A 13,159-nucleotide genomic window follows, 5' to 3' on the forward strand; every position below is an offset into this window, starting at 1 on the left:
GAGTATGAACTTCTTCTATGAGATTTATCCACTAATTCTCAAAGAAACAGAATAGACGCCAAGAAACTCCGTGTGCAAATTCAGAGACACTTGTTAAACTCTCTTGCTTTTCTCTTATGTTTTGATAGACATGGTTCATGTTACAACAGACAACTGATATGCAACTGATATAATCACCCTTTGATAAATGTCATTTCTCATTTGAGAAAAAATGGCAGTTACTGGCAGAACCTTATAAAGAGAGAGCATGGGAACTTTCACAAAGCAGCAGCAGAAATCCGATTACAGCTTCCCCTAGGATATGATACGCATAAGAGGAAAACATTAAGCACATTTTGGGTTTGGGAAGCACCTAGAAATTGCTTTGTTTGGTAAGGAGAAGAAGGTCTGGAAAATAAAAAATTAAACAAGAAACAATTTCAGCAGAGTGAGAATGAAAGTGATATAATATAATTTCTGTATTCTTGCTCCTGTGAGTTGATATGAGTTGGGCAGAACTGAGAGTGTAGTCTGCGAGAAAGTGAGTAAATCTATAATTTCAGACACCTGATGGTAAGGCATGACAGGTGCACTATCTTTGCTGCCTGTCTACATACAGCCTGCCAGCAAGGAAAGAGGAGGGAGGTAAATTAAATCTCTGCTTTGCTGCCTGCCTATGCAGACTTCAGATGAATGCCGTTGTGCTCAGTCTGGGGCTATCTTCAGGGATGGAGTCAGAGAGCTCTGTCCCACCAGCCTCAGTGCATCAGGGCACTGGCTACTATCACCATGCCTTCTGCCTCACTGTGGTGTGAGATGATCTAAGAGGGCCAGCCAATGAAAAGTTTCTATTTTAATAGTTAGGTTTCACTTTAATGCATATTATTTTTTGTAAAAAGAATACATCAAAGCTGTGATTTTATGTACATTACCTAAAATAATGACAGGTTTAAAAAGTGAACTTGGGGCCAGGCACAGTGGCTCACGCCTGTAATCCCAGCACTTTGGGAGGCCAAGGTGGGTGGATCACCTGAGGTCAGGAGTTCGAGACCAGCCTGGTCAACATGGAAAAACCCATCTCTACTAAAAATACAAAAATTAGCCAGGCATGGTGGTGCGCCTGTAATCCAAGCTATTCAGGAGGCTGAGGCATGAGAATCGCTTGAACCTGGGAGGTGGAGGTTGCAGTGAGCCGAGCTTGTGCCACTGCACTCCAGCCTGGGTGACAGAGTGAGACTCTTCATCTCCCAAAAAAACAAAAACCAAAAAAGGTGAATTTGGGAGTTGGTTTAATAAGAAATATTAAATAATCATACAGGTAGTTAGTACTCAGAAATGGCAAAAATCATGAAGGTGGTATGTCTAGAAGTCTAGAAAACAATTCAGAAGATAATTTTCTTCATATCTCATTGTTCTGATGGTTTCTTTGTTGAGACTTTTGGTATTTGTTTTCATTTACAGAATAACTGTGTTTAAGGTAGAAATTTGGAGTCAGAAAAAAGTATAAATGAAAATCATAAAAATCAACCATAATCCTATCCTTTAAAGATAAGCACGGTTAACATTTTGTTATTTGCCTGTCTAGTACCTTTTTCCATCATTTTTTTCCCATAGAAATGGGACTGTGTCTGCATACTGTGCTTCACAGCCAGATTCTCTACTCAGCAATATCTAAGGAACATTTTCCCACATGGCAAGCTTTCTTCTTTAACAATTCTTTTATTGCTGTTCTATTGGATAATGAATATTCCCTTGTATGGTTAAATCAAAATCTAATTAATTAATCCTATACTGTTGGGAATTAAGCATGTTTCCATTTTTTCACTGTCATATAAAAGGCTGCAATGAACATCTTTGGACTTCACACTCTTGCACACACTTCTGAGTACCTACTTGTAATGAATTCCTAAAGGCGGAGCTCCTAGGTCAAAAAGTTTTCCCATTATAAAGGTGTTCTGCTGCAAACTGACAGATTACAGAAAGGCTGCATTAAGAATTTATTGCCACAGTAAGTTTGGAGAATAGCCATTTCTATATTGTCATAGAAATGGGTATTACATGTTGTGAAATATTATCATGACCAATGTTTTCTTTCTTTTAAAAGACTTTCATTTGCCAATACACTCCTTAAACTTAGATTACTAAAGACATACAAATCAAAACCATATATTTAGAATTCATGTGTATTTTTGTATGTATAAATTACATATCTTCTTTTGCCCTAATTCCTATTGATATGAAACCCTGAAACAATAATCAGATTTAGATATGAATAGAGAGTAAAATACTAAACAATAGAGAGTAAAATACAGTAGCTCTGTCCCAAGAAGAAGTACTTTCCTTTATCTTGTAATTTTTTTGTTGGAGACAGAGTCTCGCTCTGTTGCCCAGGGTGGAATGCAGTGGCATGATCTCAGGTTCAAGCAATTCTCCTGCCTCAGCCTCCCTAGTAGCTGGGATTACAGGCATCCACCATCATGCCTGGCTGATTTTTATATTTTTAGTAGAGATAGGGTTTCACCATGTCGGCCAGGCTGATCTTGAACTCCTGACCTCAGGTAATCCACTTAGCCTCCCAAAGTGCTGAGATTACAGGTCTGAGCCACTGTGCCTGTCCTATCTTGTAATTCTTTTTGGCTAAGAGTACAATCTTTATTCTGGGGAGAGAAGGTATTATTCTTTAATATTATTGTACTTTTTTCTATTTCACAAAAAAGATGTTGAGGGTAAAATGAGTTGGATTAATTTATTTTAAGAGTACAATCTTTATTCTGGGGAGAGAAGACAATATTCTTTAATATTATTGCACTTTTTTCTATTTCACAAAAAAGATGTTGAGGGTAAAATGAGTTGGATTAATTCATTTTTTAGGAGAAAAGAGTAAAATATGATCCTGCCACTGAGATAAGACAAGAAATGGCATAGCAATGGATTCATTCCAATGATGCTGAGGTTTGGGCAAGCACAGAAAATATGCATGATAAGCTGTTGCAATAAGAAGAAAAATTAATCCCTAGAATAATTTTGTACCTAGAAGGTTTAGGAACACTTGACTCTCTCTGTAATTCGGAATCTTGCTTATAATTCAGGTGGATGACTTTTCAATATGGAAGCTATGACACCTTCTTGTGGTGGACATGCTGGTGGAGGTGATAGTGGTGGTGGAGGCTGACGCCACCTGCTTATCCCATTCTAAAACTGCTACATGGTGGGATGTAGTTACATTTTAAATAAAAATGATTAAATGTAATTTTATATTGATATTTGAAATTTCAAAATACTTTTTGACCCGTCACAGAAATCTTTCATCTCCAGATTTGTAATCAATGTTTTCAATTAAAGTTGGATGACATGAAAGTAGATACCACCAATATCTTTGAATGTGATGCATGTGTTGTATTATGAAATGCTAAACAGACTCTTACTAAAGCATCCAGAAAATTCTAGGTGATATATCATAGTTGATAAGACCCTACCTACTAGTTAAAATAATTTTCCATTATCCATTTATTAATTCAATAAACATTTACTGAGCATTCACTATGTGTCAAGATTTTATACACTGAGAATATTAGCAAACAAGGCAAAGATGAATCTCTCTGATAATTCTTTGAAGGCGAAGGGCAACATAATTACCAGGAAGGAAGGCCCTTGTTTAAAATGCAGATTCCTGGGCCATGCTCTGAGGCTGCAGAATGAGAATCTCTAGGGCTAGGGGCTGGGAATGTGCATTTTTAAACTGCTCCTAAGAGACACCCAGTAAGAATTCCAGACTGCAAAATAGGCACATAATAAATATTTATTGAATAAATGAATATAATGCTAAGGTTAGGTAGGATATCAAGATACGAGATACCTCGCTTTCCCGGTCCTCTATCTAGAGGAAATACAGGCCCATTTTGGGGTGGACCCAAGCAGAGCCTCAGCTCTCACTATCAGAACCACTCAGAAATTCATGATGTGACTAATATACAGGTATTAGGCCTTGTGCAAATTTCCCATTTTAAAAAATTTCTCTTGACAGGCAGGTGCTAAGTTCAGTTGTCTTCCCACCTGAGGAAGCACAAGCCCTTCCACTGGCAAACACCAAAGGCAGAACCATATTTTTTTAAAAATTGATTTTTAGCACTTTTGACACATGGAAACCAGACCTTACTCATAGGGCCAACTTACCCATTAGACACAATGAGCTCAGTGCCTAGGGCCCCTGAGACTTTTAGGAGCTCACAGAATTTTTTTTTTTTTTTTTTTAAGAAGAAGAAAAGCATGAATATAATGTAGCCTAAACTGTATTCAACTTTTTACCAGTAGAGTAATAACTTTTAATCCATTAAAAAAAAAATCAAGAAGCATCTCATAGAAGTCGGAATGCAGCTCTGCTTACCCACAGCTCTGGGCCCAGGTGAGAAACGCCTTACCTGGCAGGCATTGTACAGGAGCTGATGTTCGAACTTCTTGATCCCAAGAATGTTCTGGAACATCTCATAGAGTTGCTCCTTGCTCAGAATCAGCTCGGAGGCTGCGCTGGCTGTCATCCGGGCCTGCTGCTTCCGGGGGTCCTCTTCTCCACGGTAGATGGCATCAAATTTGGCCATCCAGGAGCTCAGCACAGTCTCCTTGCTGAGGCCATCAATCTCGGGCAGGCTGCGCACCCTCTTCTCAATGTGCTTCTTGAAGACCTCCCGGGAGTCGTTGGCAGAACAGCCTCCACTCTGCACCATGCGGGCCACACGGTCGCTCTTCAGGAACACCTAAGCAAGAACAGGGACAGGAAAGACAGTAAGAGAGTTGGCCACAGAGGGACCAGTTTCCTGGGGCTGGACACTGGGCCAGCCCACCTCACGTGCATCCCAGGAGGAACCACTGTGGGTCTCGTCTTGCCCTACCACCTCCTGGCTGTGCAAACTCAAACTAGTTACTTACACATTCTGCTTCTGTGTCCACATCTGTAAGATAAGAATAACACTTGTACCTACCAGGTTGTTGCAAGGGTTAAATGAGATGATACTATCATGAGAGGCAGCACATAGTATAGAGACCTCTGCCCAGGCTGCATAGGTCTTGCCCCTTAGTGGCTGTGTGACTTTGGGCAAGTTAACCTCTTTGTACCTCAGTGTTCTCATTTATAAAATGGGGATAATAGTATTTATTTAATGTTCAATTTCCTTTTGAGACAGTCTTGCTCTGTCACCTAGGCTGGAGTACAGTGACATAATCACAGCTCACTGCAACCTCCGCCTCCCAGGCTTAAGTGACCTCCAGCCTCAGCCTTATGATTAGCTGGGACTACAGGTGCATGCCAGCACATCTGGCTAATTTTATTTTATTTTATTTTTGTATTTTTGGTAGAGTCAGGGTTTCACCATGTTGCCCAGGTTGGTCTCAAACTTCTGGGCTCAAGCAACCCATCCACCTCGGCCTCCAAAAGTGCTGGGATTACAGGCGTGAATCAATGCACCCAGCATTTAATTTTTTTTTTTAAATAGAGGCAGGACTTTGCTCTGTTATCTAAGTCAGACTTCAGTGGTGATCATGATGCACTGCAACCTCAAACTCCTGGGCTCAAGCCATCCTCCTGCTTCAGCCTCCAAGTAGCTGGGACTATAAGTGTGTGCCAGTATGCCTTGACAATTTTTAAAACTTTTTGTAGAAACAGGGTCTTGCTGTGTTGCCCAGGCCAGTATGTATTTTTAAATGAGGATTAAATGTGTTAACATGTAAAACACACACAAAATAGTGCCTGGCCCATATTACACTTGTTGCTGTTATTATTATTATATGTAAATGCCTGGCATGATATCCGGCACATAGCGTTAAACATTAACCACTATTTGTATCTCCTTTTATCCCTTCAATGACACTTTTAATTGGAAGTATACAAGTATCAGGTAAACATATATTTAATTATCTATCTTCCTTCCTTAAATGTAAACTCTACTTGGGCGAGGAATGTGTCCTTGTTCCTTGCAATGTCTTCAGGTCCTAGAATGTCTTCAGCAGTTGACACTTTAAAAGTGAATTAAGGGTGAACATAGGTATTATGTTAAGTTTATTTTGTAGATGAAAAACCGAGACTTCAGAGAGGGGAAGGGACTTTCCTTTGGTAACTCAAATTGTCTAACTACCAATGGATAGTCTTTTTACTTCACCGTGGTTACCTTCCTTCCCGCAGAGTTCTCCTGCTTAATGAAAACCTCTTCCGCCTGGTGGAAAATCCCTGGTTGGTCTGCTGGTGCTGCCTGGTTGAGTCCTGGGACCAAGCTTTCTATTAAGAATGTCTTACTTTCGCTCCACTGCCCACCATTTGGAAGCTTACATGAGCTACACGGTTCTGGGGTGTAATACAAGGCAGTGAAGCCGCCATTTCATATTCACGGAGAGGAAGCATCTGACACGTTTGAGCTGTGTCCTGGTCACACTTCAGAAGGTGCATAAATATCCTTCAAGAGGCAGAGCAAACGTTCATTCCCCTGTCAGATTTCAGGAAATGCACTTGTTGGCCATGAGACAGCACTGCCTGGGGGCGTCTCATTGCCTCATGCTTCATTGCAAAGCCTTTCTGGGGTGGAGAAATGTTTTTTTAAAAAAGGCTCCAGTTTATTGTTGACTTTAATGAACTAATTTAGAAAGGAGGGCTGAGGGTTTGCCTCACAGGGTAGAGGCCATGGCCTGCCCCCCTGTGAGTGGGAACTGGTACTCAGATGAGACCTTAGAGTTAATTTGAAAATTAATTATAGACAAAAAAGTTTCAAATGAATCCTCAGGCCTTATGAGTCTTAATGAGCTAAATAATTCACCTGAAAACCTGTAACACTTAATGGGGATGGTTTCTCCATCTAACCAACACATTACGGATCTCAAACAACAGCACTTTTAGGCTAGTGGAGGAAGTCTCTGGAGAGGCAATGGAACATTGTGGCAGAAGCTGTAAATCATGATCTCAGGCCAGCTCTGCCTTTAACTTGCTGTGTGACCTTGAGTAAATCATCTCCCCTCTCTGATTCTCTAATTTCTTTCTTTCTTTTTCTTTTTTTTTTTAGACAGAGTCTCACTTTGTTGCCCAGGCTGAAGTACAGTGGTGCGATCTTGGCTCACACACAGCAACATCCGCCTCCTGGGTTCAAGCAATTCTTCTGCCTCAGCCTCCCAAGTAGATGGGATTACAGGTATCCACCACCATCCCCAGCTAATTTTTGCATTATTATTATTATTTTTAGTAGTAGAGATGGGGTTTCTCTATGTAGGCCAGGCTGGTCTCAAACTCCCAACCTCAAGTGATCCACCCGCCTTAGCTTCCCAAAGTGCTGAGATTACAGGTGTGAGCCACCATGCCTGGCCTGATTCCCCAATTTTTTGTCCATACATCAAAGGAGTTGAACTATAACATTTGGGGCTATCCTTTTAACTATAATGATTATAAACTTCTCCATGAAGCCATTCATCCTTTCTTTGGTTACTCCCTAGGTAGAAGACACTGGACCAGGTATCAGGAATACAATGGTGAGGAAGACACAGATTTAGCTCTCATGGAGTCCAACTGACATAATCCTAATAATACCATGCAAATATGATTATGATCTGGAAAAAGTGCTCTCAAGACAAGGGTCCACAGGAACCTATAGCTAGGAATCTATTCTAATATGTGGTCAAGAAAGCCTTCCTGAAAGAAAACACCTTTGAGATGATGTGTGAAAGATGGATAGGTGAATGGAGAACTGTAAGTTATTTTAGAGAGAAGGAAAAATACATGTGAAGACCCCAAGTGCCTGAGGAAATAAGGTGGAGTCAGTGTGGTTGTGGCAATGAGGGCTGGGGGTGATAGGTGTGAGATGGGCAGGGAGGGGCCAGAGAGCCCAGGGAGGCATTGAGGAAGAGGAGGTATTCAGGAGGAGGAGGGGATTAGGGTTGTTGGTCTTCATTTTAAGGGCACTGGAAAGCCATTGAAAGTTTTAAGCTGGGACACAGCACAAACCAGTTCACATTCTTTGGCTTTAATGTGGAAAACAGACTGAAGGGAGCCAAGAAAATAGGCAAGGAGGCCAATTGAGAGGTGCTTGTAGGAGAAGAGGTGAGTGTGATGGCAGTGGGGACACTATGGGGTTAAGCCTTTGTCGTCAGCACTAATAAACACAAGGGGTGACATGAAAACATTCAATCACCAATGAAGCTATACTCTCCTCTACATCTATGCACAGCAGTATCCCACAAACCCGAAATGCGCCTCAGTTATAAGCTCTCAGCCCCAGATTCTTTTTTCCCAAAGCCCTTCCAGAGCTGCCATCTGCCACTGTTTTTGTGACTGTTTGGTAAATATCTGATCTCCAGCTAGACTATAAGTTCCCGGGAGGCAGGGTTGTCATTGTTTGTTTCTATTACTTCTTAGTGCCTGAGACAGTGCCTGGCATGTAGCTGGTGCTCAGTAAATACTTGCGGAATGAGTGAATGAACTATAAGAGCAAAGCAGACTCCTCTAGCTGGAAAAATATGGAGTGAGACTATGCCTGGATTGGGGTGAGAAGGTCAAATGGAAACCAGCACACAGTATATTGGTCTCTTAAAACAAGAGACTTAAGCTAGATTTTCCATGGGACCTGATAACAAGGGGTAAGAAATAGAGATGTTGGCACTTGGGTCCCAGCTGGTGTAACTGGTTGAGTGATGTATTAGTCTGTTCTCACGTTGCTAATAAAGACATATCCAAGACTGAGTAATTTGCGAAGGAAAGAGATTTAATGGATTCACAGTTCCACATGGCTGGGGAGGCCTCACAATCATGGTGGAAGTCAAGAGAGAAGCAAAGGTACGTCTTACATGGCATGGCAGCAGGCAAGAGAGCATGTGCATGGGAACTCCCCTTTATAAAACCATCAGATCTCTTCAGACTTATTCACTCTCATGAGAACAGCATGGGAAAGACCTGCTCCAATGATTCAGTTACCTCTCACTGGTGACACATGGGAGACACGTCTCCTCCATGACACGTGGGAATTATGGGAACTACAATTCAAGATGAGATTTGGGTGGAGACACAGCTGAACCATATCAAGCGAACCCTGAATCCTGGACATAGCATCTGCTTCACATAGCCCCTTCCTTTGTACGTAGTAGCTTCTCAGTAATATTTCTGAATTACCAGTGGAAGATAAGTCACCTAACCTCCACCAATCTCACTCTCCTTCATGGTAAACAATACAGGAATCCAGCCTTTCTTCTTTGATGAGGATCAAACTGAGAAGACTTTGAAAAGTGGAGGGATCTATCTGTCCTGTGTTAAGATACAACTGCCAGATCCTAGAAAGAGGAGAGATGACTGGAATGACAAGAACATGGAGGAAGGAGGCCAAAGATTGGGGAGACAGTGAAGATGAATTGCCCAAGGGAGATAAGACAGCCATGAGGAGAGAAGGTGGAAGCAGGAAAGTATTTTTCCAGGCACATTATCTGTCTTGGCTTCTCAGTCTGTCAAAGAGGAAGTGGGGCCTGGGCCAGCCTCACCCTATAATGAATACAAACACTAAATACTGATGTGCCTGTGTGTCTCTAAAACAACTGTTCAGACTCAATTGTGCTGGGAGCTTTGTCTGTATTTTGTATCTGTGTTTGTTTCTGTTTTTGCTTTTTAGTGGCTGCCACAAGAGACTTTAACCCCAAGCCCAGTTCTATTTGGGCACATCCATAAATCCTCCCCGCTTTTCTGCCAACTTCCAGACAGGTCATAATGAGAGATGGAAGATAAACAAATAAATATGGAATTGTGAAGGACAGTCCATTCAGCAACTCGACCTCATCCTTCAGTCCTTCCCTCCATCACCAGAGCCAAACAACCTCAAGGTCATTTTAGAAACACACAAACACATCAGTACTTAGTGACTGTTCACATTACGGATGAGGTTGGCCTAGCTCCCATTTGCTTGCTGATAGGCTGAGAAGCCAGGGCAGATTCATTCCTGCTCTGAAAAAGCATATCCTTTCAACATAAATAAGAAAAACACCTAGATGTTGGAGTAAATAATATTTACAAGAAACACAAACCTCATTGCTATTAACAAATGGACACATAAATAATGAAAGGGGTAGACATCATGGTTAGGAGGATGGGCCCCGGAATTAGAACACCTGGGTTCAAATCCTGGCTCTGTGGCTTGCTAGCTTTGCCACCTGAGCAAGTTACTTAATCTCCCTGGGCTTTAATTTCCTCACCTTTAAAATGGGGGTTATAAAAACCTTCCTTTGTAGGATTTTGGTGAGCCCTGAATCCTGATTCAGTGATATTATGCCTGCAAGTTGGTTAGCCTGTTGCCTACTACAGGCTAAATGTAATACAAGTTAGCTGTTATTTTTAAATGGAATATCATGCAGCCATGAAAAAAGATACATATTTTTTCATTAGCATTCAAAGATGTCCGTGATATATGGTTATCATGGACCAGAGCCTTCCAGGGTGAGGTGGGATTGGAGGATAGGAGCATGGATCTGGATTTCGAATACCACAGGAAATAAGACAGTTTACTGATGAGAGTATGTCATTTGTGTGACCTTTGTAAAGGTAGGAAGGAGACTGAAAACAACTGTGTTAAATAAAAGAAGTGGGTTCTTAATAGTTTGTGGTAATTTCCCACCTTAATATGCAAGCCAAATAGTTATCTTGACATGCATAGATACATTAAAAGTACCTGGAAAGATGTAAACCAAAGTTTAATTGTGGTTATGTAGGATGATGGGATTGTAAGTATTTTTTAACCATGTAAATGCAGAGATTTTTCTACATTGTCTGTTTTATTTTTATAGTGGGCATGTTTTACTTTCACGGTCATTTGAAACACACCTTTTCTACCTGGAAAAATACAAATTTTACCTTCTTTGAGGCAAGGTGCATTTTCATTTCTAAAATAAAATGTATTTTCAAGTCTTCAAAATATTCTTCACCAAAAAGTAAAGGATTCTGGGCACAGTTTCAGAAGCAGATCTAGGACCATGACCTTGTAGTAGGTGGTGCTAGGTTAGGAGCAAAAGTACTTTCCTTTCTCTTTTCTTTTTTTTTTTTTTTTCCCTGCTCCATCTTGCACCTCCCTTCCTCCATGCCCAGGGAGTGAACTGATTCTATCAACTTTCAACTATCTTCTTCTATTTCTATGCAGCATATGGACACCATACCACTATGCTCGTTTCTAACCTTAATATATTAATATATTCTAACCTCAATATATTAATAATGGAACTGTCCAGGTATATATATTTAGTCTTGAGAGCAATTAGGCAAGGAAGGCCCTATTACAGATGAAGCAACTAAGGCTCAGACTTGGCTGAGGTACCACAGTCAGAGTGTAACAGGACTAGAACTCAACCCACCTCTGTCGGGCACAATTTTTATTTTTAATTTATTTAGAGAGGATCTCATTCTGTCACCCATGCTGGAGTAGCTCACTGCAGCCTTGAACCTCTGGCCCCAAGTGATCCTCCCACCTCAGCCTCGCAAAGTACTGGGATTACAGATGTGAACGGCACCTGGCCTTGGACACTAAACTCATCCTTTTAATCACTCTGCCTTCCGCCTCCTGCCTCCTCCTTGCTGGGCTTTCCCTACAAGAATCAATGCTTTAGAGTGGGTAGTGACTTTGTCTAGGGATGTACCTGTTTATCATGGTATCTCAGGTACCGTGGAGTAGTTGTAGCCATTCTACTTATTAGAAAATATATTGCTTCATTTTAGAAAAATAGCCAGTGTGACCTGATTTATACTCCTCTTAAATAAAAACGTTCGACCATAAGAACTAAACAGAATGTCTTCTTGCATAGAAGAAACCTGCAGTTTTTGCCTGCCAACTGTTCTTCCTCTTCTGATAATAGTACCTCAGTCTTTCTTCCAAGAACCCCTTTCCCATTGCACATAGTTGCAGTGGAATTGTCAATTGTAGGACTTTGTCCTTCTTTAGCCAAGTGATGGGTTGGAATTTGAGCTTGGTCAATAAGACCGCTACTTCTTGAGTTCACATTCTGAGTGGGTTGGCATGAGAATGGATTGGGCTGGAGTAGATTTATCCCAGTGATGAAGTGTCTGTTATATCTTACTGTCTGGCTTCCTGAAGTTAAACTGCTCTGGTTTCCTTCTTTTCTAAAGCTTAGCTGTTTCTTCTGATAACAACAATACCAGCAACAACAGCAAACTATTGTTTTTGTTGTTGTTGCTTCTGATGTTGTTAGGATGATGATGATGATTAGGGCTGAATTTAACCACAGTTGGTTTCTGTTGCTAGCAACTAAAGAATTCGGTCTGTTGCAACGTTCAAAGCTAGTTTGACAAAAATGAACTGGCATTTATTAAAAAACAAAAACAAAAAACAAAACAAAAAACTAACAACCAAACAAAACAACACTCACACACCCCAAAGCTCAATCATAGCAGCTTCACTGGCTGAAGTTCAGACATCAGATGCAGTGTCCTGAAATGAATTTTTATGTCTTCTGCCACATTTGACACTCCCACTTTCTTGCGAATACCCCCATGTTCACTTCCAGGAAGAATCTGAGTTTTTTAAAGCTTTTTCATCCACCTATCTTCTCTGATGCCAGGACCAGCATGTGAAGAAATTAAAATCAAGCAGGGAGGTGAGGAGGTGAGCATGAGGAGGTGAGTGTGAGGAGGGAGGGAGGGAGAGAGGGAGGGCTTATATTTTGGACATTTGTCTTAAAAATAGTTAGAAAAGGTGTGGGGAACACAGAGAAATGGCTCTCTGATGCCGTATCTCAGGAACAGGGGTGTGAGACAGAATTGCTGGGCCAGATCTCAGAGCACCCACCCCAGCCCCCAGCCCTTGGCCCTGAAAGCCAGAATTGAAGAGATTAATGGATTAATCTGCTGCCCTGCTTGATCTGCTCTGACAATCAGGGCCATCAGGAAAGGACAAAAATAAACCTGTGTGCTCCTGAGAGCCATAGGGACCTTGGTCTCCTTTCTCCCATCCCCACTCATGGCCCAGGCCTCACCAACTTGCTCTTAAGGGTGACTAGCTTTGCTCAGACTGGGCTGGATGGGCACAGATGGAAAAGGAATAGCACCTCCTCTCTCCTTTCATTTATTAAAAGATGATATTTACTACTATAGCATGCTGAGAGATCATTGCAGCACTTGGCCCTCTGTATCTGCAGATTCCACGTTCATGCATTCAACCAACTACAGATC

General features: G+C 41.3%; 1 protein-coding gene across 12 annotated transcripts in view; it reads right to left on the reverse strand.

The window, feature by feature from the left end:
• LOC105483175 (calcium dependent secretion activator) overlaps positions 1 to 13,159 on the reverse strand; it is a 491,506-nt gene that overhangs the window by 366,440 nt on the left and 111,907 nt on the right. For all 12 annotated transcript variants that reach the window (XM_011743930.3, XM_011743979.2, XM_071092026.1 and 9 more), the window contains exon 3: positions 4,398 to 4,730. In XM_011743930.3, the coding sequence (XP_011742232.1) occupies positions 4,398 to 4,730 (333 nt within the window). The remainder of the gene's footprint in view (positions 1 to 4,397; positions 4,731 to 13,159) is intronic.

The sequence above is a fragment of the Macaca nemestrina genome, chromosome 2 (assembly GCF_043159975.1).
Source record: "Macaca nemestrina isolate mMacNem1 chromosome 2, mMacNem.hap1, whole genome shotgun sequence".
In the NCBI taxonomy this organism is placed as follows: domain Eukaryota; kingdom Metazoa; phylum Chordata; class Mammalia; order Primates; family Cercopithecidae; genus Macaca; species Macaca nemestrina.